Genomic DNA, 9,731 nt, shown 5'->3' with positions numbered 1-9,731 from the left:
GTGAATGTCCATGAGAGTTTTCAATAATTCTCCTCATCATGGTTGTTCCCAGATGACCCAATCTATTATGCCAAGTTATAAATTCATTTGGGCTAGTAAACTTCTGGTTTACAATGGCATGTGATTCAATTGCACTAATCTTGGTATAATACAATCCAGATGAAAGTGAGGGTAACTTTTCTAATATAACTTTCTTATTTGAATCATGAGTTGTGATACATAAATACTCATGATTTCCCTCATTCATTGTCTCAACATGATATCCATTTCGGCGAATATCTTTGAAACTCAACAAGTTCCTCAGAGACTTGGTAGATAATAGTGCATTATTTATTATAAATTTTGTTCCTCCAGGAAACAAAATTATAGCTCTTCCGGAGCCTTCAATCACATTGCCTGAGCCAATAATAGTATTAACATACTCTTCTTTTGGCACAAGATGGGTAAAATATATATCACTTTTAAGAATAGTGTGCGAACTTGCACTATCCGCAAGGCAAATATCTTCAGAATATATCCTTGCCATTTTTCTTCAAAAACAAATAATAATAATAATAAAATGAGTAAAAGTACATGCACAGTAAAATTATTCACATGAATACTTAACAAACACATACATATATCAAATTATTCCATCATTAATCAAATAGCCAATATCTCCTTCAGAATCCTTAAAGAAATTAGATACATCATAATGAGTGGTGGAATTTTCATCATTTGAAACAAAACTTGTTTCCTTTTCTTTGTCATCCCTTTTCAAAGATGCTTGATAAAGATCAACTAGGTGCCTTGGGGTACGACAGGTACGTGACCAATGGCCCTTTCTACCACAACGGAAGCATTAATCCTCAATTGATATACTTTGCCCATTATTTCTTTCTTTATCCCACTTCTGGTGAGATCCTTTCTTGTGAACATAATTCATTTTCCTTCCATAATTTTTCTTGTCATCAAAATCTTGCCATTTACCTCTTCTGAGGTTATAATTTGCCACATTTACTTCAGGAAATGGGACGGCGCCAACTGGACGCGCTTCATGATTTATCAAAAGTAACTCATTGTTGCATTCATCAACAAGAAAGTAAGAAATTAATTCAAAATACTTTTTAATTTCTTTTTCTCGATACTGCTGTTGCAGGAGCACATTCGAGACATGGAAGGTCGAAAAAATTTTCTCTAACATATCGGGCTTGAGGAAGTATCACATGATTGTACCTTTCTTCAAGGTCTTTCCACAGATCTGCAAGATCTTTTAATGTGGGATATTCATTTTTCAATCATACTTCAAGATGACGACGAAAGAGAATTATGGCTTTGGCTATATCCTTCTGGGATGTATTATTTTCAGCCTTAATGGTATCTCCAAGATCCATTGAATCAAAATAGATTTTAACATCTAGTATCTATGATAAATAATTATTTACAGATATATCAAAAGTATTATATTCAAGATGAAAGAGATTCGCATAATAAAAATTTGTTACCTGAAGTCTTCCTAAAATTTCGTTAGAGATTCGTGCTGATAACGTGTTATAAAATAACTAAATAAATAAACAAGGAAGAGGTAACAAACATAAAATATAAAGAAGTATAAAGAGAGTGAGAGAAGTATTGCAACATAAAAGAGAGAAAGAATTATTTTATTGCTTTTGTGTGTACAAAAGCCTTAGCCTATGCTCCTATTTATACATGTGCAAGGCTTCTCTTTTTCAAACTACATTAAATTCATTCATCCTTGGGAAACTCTATCTTATGGAAAATGGGCATCCACATAAGATGTGATAACTCATTCTTATCACAACAATCCGCAATTAATCATCTTAAATTATTTTGGTTTTCTAAAGGTATATATTAAAACAAGTTACAAATGAAATTTAAGAGGCTAAATTAAATTGTTATTTGACTCTTGTCATTACATTTTTTTTTCAAGTGAGATTCCAATTTATTTTAATTTTTTACGTGAGGTTGCCATTAGTTTATACAAGAACTGAAACTAAAAAAAGAACAAAACTAATAAATTTATTTTATAATAAGTCCGTACATGCCATTAAATATGGCCATATTTGTTTGGACGTGCAACGCATATGATAATGATAATTAGTCCTTTGTCAATTTGCCAATATAGTTTTAGTTTGGTTGTTTTTGTTTTTTGGCCAATAGATTTAATTCTTTTTCACGATGTATTGTTTCTTGAATATTAATTTCCAATTTCATATTTTGTTTGTATTACATGTTTATTATTTTTAAAATATTTAATTAATAATAATTACTTCCAACTATTTTCTCTACCACTAAATAAATTGAGGATATTTTAAACAGTAGCATTTAGAAGAGCGATAAAGACTAAAAAACTGATACTGAGAGACAGAAATTGAGAAACAGTCTCAGTATTATATTTGGTATAAAGTGAGAGACAGATATTGAAATAAAAATGAAACTTTAATTTAATCTGCACAAAGAGTAAAATTAAAATTAATTAATTAAAATTGAGGTATTTTAGGTATAAATGTTATTAAAATTTTAATTTTCGTTTTCAAAAATTTCAGTCTCCTGTGTCTTTATTTTTTTTAGAGGTACTAAAATACTGAAATTTTGGAGATACAGTCTGAAAGTTTAATACTAGTATTAAGATTAACAAACATGATATTGAATCCTAATCTCCCAATTTCTATCTCAATACCTTAAAACAAACGCTATCTTAAAACATCTTAGTAACTAAATCTATTTAACTAACTCAAATTCAGTTAAAATTACTTACATAATCTGTATGTGAATGACACATTTTTTTTGTACGTTTCTTTTTTTTGTTCTTCTTCTGTTATTGCTATTGTTGCAATGTTGTTTTATAAAAGTAGTTACACAAATCACTTCTTAAAAATTTTAAAATTAGACGCTTTAGTTCCTCAAATTTTAAAATATATAAAAATAATTTTTAATATTTATCTTCGTTAGATAATACAATTTTCATCTACTTTAATTCAAATAGTAAAATACAAATAATCCTTAAAAAATTAAAAAAAAAAATCAAAACAGTCCCGACAAAATCTTAAAATTAAAGTTTTAAAGCAATCATTTCGATTAAATGAATCAAATTAAAAAGAGACTAAAATAAATATTAGGGACTATTTTGTGTATTTTAAAATTTGAGAGACTAAAATATTTAATATTAAAATTCTCAAAATTTAATTTGAGTAATTATTCTATTATAAAAAATTTTTCCATTCTCCTCTTGGTGTTATTGTAGATTTTTTTATTTCTTCTTTTTATTTATTTTTTTTCTTTTCTTGTTTGTATTCTTTTGAAGTGGACAAAACAAGAAAAATTACAAAAAATAAAATAAAATAAAATAAAAGATAAAAAAAGAAAAAACGATGAAAAATAAAAAGTCCATAAATTTTTGTTAAAAAAATACAAAAATTTATCCGTATAACTTTTAAATTTGTGCACATAGCACAAAAATAAAAGTAAAAAAAAAAAAACTAAATGCCAGTACTTCATACTAAGTAATTAGAATGATGAAAAAAAAAAATCAAAACTCCTCTTAAAGAATTCAAAAATTAATAAAACTTGATAGTAATTCACGCACACAAAAATTTATAAAAAACAAAATTCTTAAACTGATATATAAAAATTTGTATATTATCCACTAAAATTTGTGTGTTCAATAAATTTGTTACATAGCAAGAAATTACTTCTATTATCTTTTTTGTCAATACTAATTTTTTTTATCTAATAATTTTTTGTTGAGTTTTGATAATATTTGATACTTTAAATATATTTTGTTAGTTAAATAAGTCATTGTTCTTATTTTGTAATCCTTTAAAATTTTTAGTGTTAATTACTACAAAATTTTTATATTATGTACCAAAATTTTTGTACTTAATAATTTTGTTGAACATATATAAAAGAAAGAAGAAAAAAAAAGACAAAAAAAATTAAATAAGAGATGAAAAAAACTATAAAAAAGCACATATATATAAATATGTGAACTTAGTTAAAAAAATGCTAAGTACTTCTATATTTTAAAAGAAAACTGCTGGATAACACAATTTTTTTTGAATTTGTTTTATATCAATTCTAATTAATTTTTTTCTCAAATTATTAGTCATTTGACCTTTTTTTTAAATAATTAGATTTTGATAGTATTTAGAAATAAATTTGGATTCTTTAAATTTTAAATTTATATTTTAAAAAATAAAATGTGATCTTTTATCTTTAAATAATTTTTCTCTCATATTTATTTTTAATCTCACTTATAAAATAAATAATAAAAAATTATATTTTATTCTGTAAAGTATAATTCAAATTTTAAAAAATTCAAATTCTTCATAAATGATAGAGGACAATCCTTTATATATGTGTTGAGTCAACATAGTGGAGGACTGACTTTACTTTGTTAATTAGTAAATTAAAGAAAATTAACGGTTCAATAACTTTATATATGTTCGTTGTCAACTACTGTGGAAGGCCAATGCCCTCGTTTAATCAAATAATATGGATGGTTGCATTTGTTCATAGGATCAGGATACGGAGATAGAAATATAAATTGCATTTGTTTATAGAGATAAAATATTAAGATAAAAATAAAAGACGTAAAATTGTATTTAATAAATAAAATAAGAATAAAAATAATATGTATAAAAATATTAAATTAGTGTATTTATGTTAATTTTGATAAAAAATATAAAAATATTAATAAATAATACAATTTTTTAATTATTTTTGTTAATTTTTATAATTATATTTTTATTATTATATATTTTTTTTTTAAATTTTTTAAATAAAAATAAATAAAATTTTTATAATTTATTTTATTTTATTACTAAACAAAATATAAAAATACTAAATTTTATATCTCTGTCGTTTATGTTTTATTCTTAGTATCATGTCTTATCCCGTTCTCAAAAATAAACGCAATCATAAAGACACAAAATTATGTTTGAGATATATATAAAAGTATTGAGTTAGTAGATTTTATATCCATTTTGACAAACAAAACATAAAAATACTAATAAATAACACAACTTATTTTTTATTATTTTTTATAATTATATTTTTTATTATTATATATTTTTTTAAAATTTTTTAAATAAAAAAATAAAAATAAATAAAATATTCATAATTTATTTTAATTTATCATTAAACAAAATACACAAATACAAATTTTATATTTCTTATTTTTTATATCTTATCTTATTCTATTATCTCAAATAAACAATTTTTTTTTTGAGCTTATAAAAAGTAAAAACAGAAAATTCTTAGCATTTAGCATCAACCAAAAGGTTTCACGTCAATGACATCACAACACACCATCACACCTTAGACATTTTCTCTCCTCAGTAATAACTTGATTCGCTTTCTTATTCATTTATTCAAAACTTATCCATTATTCATCTTATTTTATAATGATGATAAGATTATCAAAATTACAAATATACATTAGATAAATAATTAGTTTACATGGATTTTATAGTTTTGGAATTGTGAATGTACAAAAATCTTTTAGTTAATATATTAACTGATTTTCATTATTTCTAATGTTATATAACAACTATCTTCTATTAATTCAATACATAAAGATGCAAGATGTTCAAATCATATAAATTTCAAATTTTGATGATAGAAAAGAAAATCAGCACTTCTCATTTTATTTTATCCTTCTCATGCAATAGCCATAAACTGGAGGAAACTAGCAAGAAACAGAGTGAAACAGAGTCAAATTTGTCATAAATAATAAAATAATATAATAATTAACGTATAAAAAAGACCCTCCATCGCTTCCTTCTTTTTAATTTGCATCAAAATTTCACACTAATAATGCACCACCAGCACCACCGCTAGCCGCCATTAAAAACTTTAACAGCACTGACATGTCTCCACCACACTCGCCACTCTCCGCCGCCGCCATCATCTTCATCCTCCTGGTCATCCCGGCGGCCACAACCACCATCTCAGCCGCCACCAACTTCAAAACCGAAAAATACACCTGGGGCCCCTTTGACGCCTCCTACTACGACAACTTCTCCGTCCTCCACGGCAACATCAACTTCGGCGCCCTCCAGGTCACGCCGGAGAGCGCCGGTGACGTCAGCCTCAACAACATCTCCGGCAGAGTCTTCAACGACGAACCCTTCACTCTCTGGACCGACGATTCCACACTCTTCTCCTTCAACACCTCCTTCCTCGTCAACGTTTTCCGCGTCAACAACACCATCCCCGGCGAAGGCATCGCGTTCCTCATTGCACCGAATCTCACCATCCCTAACAACAGCTACGGAGGTTTTCTCGGCCTTACAAACGCCACCACCGACGGCAGCTCCGACAACAAGATCGTCGCCGTTGAGCTCGACACCGTGAAGCAGGTCTACGATCCAGACAACAACCACATCGGTCTGAACATCAACTCCGTCAATTCCACCGTCACCGTTCCACTGTCCAAATTCGGTTACGAGATCTCACCAAACGGTACAGCGTTCTACGTGATCTGGATCGACTACGACGGTTCACGCAGGGTCATAAACGTCTTTATGGCTCCCCAGCCCGATAAAGACAGTCCAACAGTGGCAAAACCGTCAAAACCGGTGTTGAATTCGACACTAGATCTTCGAGATTTGGTTAACCAGAAATCCTTTTTCGGATTCTCAGCTTCAACAGGGAAAACCATTGAATTGAACTGCGTCTTGAGATGGAATGTATCAATAGAAACCCTTCCCCAAAAAAGTAGCGGTAATGGGAAGAACAAAGGGATCTCGATTGGGCTTGGTGTGGGCGTTCCTATAGTGGTTATCGGTGTTGGTGGTGTAGGTGTGTTCCTGTGGTGCTGCGTGTTGAGGAAAAAGAGTGATAATGGTTCGAATTCTGAAATTATGGGCGCGCTTAAGAGCTTGCCTGGAACACCGAGGGAGTTTAAGTTTCAAGAATTGAAGAAGGCTACGAATAATTTTGATGAGAAGAACAATAAACTTGGACAGGGTGGGTTTGGTGTGGTTTATAGAGGGACTCTTCCAATGGAGAAGCTTCAAGTGGCCGTTAAGATGTTCTCTAGGGACAAGATGAAGAGCACTGATGATTTCTTGGCTGAACTTACAATCATCAATAGGCTCCGCCACAAGCACCTTGTCAAGTTACTTGGTATGTTTCTAATTTAATTTCTTACTTACTTGTTTATTAATCTAGCAATCACTGTCAGGAATAAGAACAAGTTAGATCGAATTTGACAGTGTTAGGATCTAGATTCGTTATTGTTTTGATTTTGACGATGGTGATGATTATCAAAGGGATCGGACTAGGAATATTTGAGACCTAGAGAGTGATCCATGGTGTCGTGTCGAATTAATTAGCGGCCATGATTGATGTAGTTGCATTTAGTGCAAGTACATATATTCGCTGACAATTTTGACCATCTAATAATAGAATGGTTGGTGATGCTGTCATAATTAAAATTACGAGTTTTCTCCTTCCTTGTGCCTTCTTTTCCAGTTTTCCTTTGATTAGAGATATAATTGGAAAAAATTGGTTTAAATGGTAGATGCTTTATTCTTTAAGCAAGGTGTAAGCTATATTTTTTTAAGTAAAAAATGAAAAAACATTGTTGAGAGAACTAGTCTTACTATTTTTTACATGAATATTTTCCCTCAAGTAGGTCGTGTAAAGAATAACTAAAAAAGAGAAAATGATGAAACATAGTTGCACATGGCCAAAATCTGATCAGTTCTAAAATGTTCATCCATCCCCTTTAGTTAGAATTGACCTTCTTGCCGTTCTTGGAGGCTTGATCAACATATATCTTCAGATTTGGTATCCTTATTTTGTCTTTTTTTTTCCCTTCCCTTTTCATTGGTTCCACTAAGGCACTAATTGTCTTTTGAAAATGACCTTGTATTCCTTATGTACTTGGTCAATATCAACCCTTACCATAGAGCCAAAAAAAAATTTGTTACCAAATTTCATTATTATAATGACAAATGACCTCTCTTTTGCGCGTATACGTAGAATTTATCTAATTATTATATGAATTTAATTTTAATACACTATCAGTGTAAAGTAATTTTATACGTGCATCTAATTACGTAACATCACATCAATAAAAATGACTACCTTTTATATTGACTGCGTAAAATGATCATTCAAAAGAACAAATGTGATTGTACGACGGTGTAAAACACTTAATACTCTCAGTGGATCAAAATTAAACTCTTATTATATTATAAAATTAAAATGTGACTTTCACTTTGATTAATATAATGATATTTATACTTCATTCGTCAATAAGAAATAATAGGGAATTTTGAATAAACATATATAAAATAACTCACCAACATTTTTGGTCAAATTATATTGTCAATACGAGTTTATGACTTTCTAATTCATGACAATGTCAAAACTTCCTTCAGGCTAGCTAGCTTCCCATAAGGCCATAAGCCATTATTTTATTGGAAAAACTCCTCAAGTCTTATTATAGCAAGAGCAAAGGTCGTTAAGTCACCAAAAAAAAAAAAAAAAAATTTCTAAGGTCGTTATCTTCTTATCGTAATACATATCAATTTTGCTTATCTTGACTTACAAGCAATTACCAATTAATTAGGTGTAGTAGTAGTAATATATAACTATATATAATACTAAGCATATCTGTCTATATATGTGGTCAACGGCATTAGTTTATCAGCAGTTAGCACCATATTAATGTTTCTACTTAGATGATTGACTTTGTTAATCTAAAATTTAATTATTCAGGATGGTGCCACAAGAACGGGGTGTTACTCTTAGTGTACGAATACATGCCTAATGGAAGCTTAGACAACCACATTTTCTTTGAAGAAGGAACAAGCAAAACCCCATTAAGTTGGCATCTAAGATATAAGATCATATCAGGGGTAGCTTCTGCATTGAACTATCTACACAACGAGTATGATCAAAAAGTAATTCACAGAGATCTTAAAGCAAGTAATATAATGCTAGACTCCGACTTCAATGCACGGTTAGGCGACTTTGGTTTGGCCCGCGCAATTGAAAACGAAAAAACATCATACGCGGAGCTAGAAGGAGTGCCAGGAACAATGGGCTACATTGCCCCAGAGTGCTTCCACACGGGCAAGGCCACGCGCGAATCCGATGTGTATGGATTTGGCGCGGTCTTGCTGGAGGTGGTGTGTGGACAGAGGCCATGGACAAAGAATTTGGACTATCAGTTTCTTGTGGATTGGGTTTGGCACTTGCACCGGGAGAGACGGATACTAGAGGCAGTGGATCCAAGGCTAGAGAATGAGTTTGAGGCTGAAGAAGCAGAGAGGGTGTTGAAATTGGGGTTAGCATGCTCTCATCCCATTGCAAGTGAGAGGCCTAAGATGCAGACAATTGTTCAGATCATATCAGGGTCAGTTCCTGTTCCTCATGTCCCACCCTTCAAGCCATCTTTTGTGTGGCCTGCTGTGGATCTTGGAAGCTTTACAAGTGATCTCACATCACTAGCAAACACTGAGTACACTCCAATTAACACACAATCCTCTATGAATCTTGAGTTCTCAAGTAACAGTTCCTTGGTCTAATAATGTGGCCTGTTTTTTCTAAAATAGATTTTGTTTCAGTCCTGTTTGTTCACACATCCAAATCAATTTTCGCCCCTTGAAAATGTGGAAGAAGTTCAATTCAGACTTTTTCCACTTCTTTGTTTTGATTTGACTTGATTGATCAGTAATTAAGTATATATTCTTTAATACATAGTCCTTTTTTTT

At 30.4% G+C, this 9,731-nt stretch overlaps 1 protein-coding gene across 1 annotated transcript; it reads left to right on the top strand.

The window, feature by feature from the left end:
- The first annotated feature begins 5,785 nt into the window (after nucleotides 1–5,785).
- On the top strand, nucleotides 5,786–9,731 carry LOC130979664 (probable L-type lectin-domain containing receptor kinase S.5). The gene is made up of 2 exons (XM_057903151.1): nucleotides 5,786–7,131; nucleotides 8,734–9,731. Exons 1-2 carry the CDS (start codon nucleotides 5,871–5,873, stop codon nucleotides 9,543–9,545), a joined length of 2,073 nt encoding a protein of 690 aa, XP_057759134.1. The 5' UTR covers nucleotides 5,786–5,870; the 3' UTR covers nucleotides 9,546–9,731.

Source organism: Arachis stenosperma, chromosome 5 (assembly GCF_014773155.1).
Source record: "Arachis stenosperma cultivar V10309 chromosome 5, arast.V10309.gnm1.PFL2, whole genome shotgun sequence".
NCBI lineage: Eukaryota > Viridiplantae > Streptophyta > Magnoliopsida > Fabales > Fabaceae > Arachis > Arachis stenosperma.
This window is presented reverse-complemented; position numbering and strand designations above follow the sequence as displayed.

Bases quoted from the DNA above. Each gene is read 5' to 3' on its own strand.
- LOC130979664 (XM_057903151.1), top strand. From the start codon at position 5,871: ATGTCTCCACCACACTCGCCACTCTCCGCCGCCGCCATCATCTTCATC. The intron at 7,132-8,733 runs GTATGTTTCTAA...TTAATTATTCAG, and splicing joins GCACCTTGTCAAGTTACTTG to GATGGTGCCACAAGAACGGG.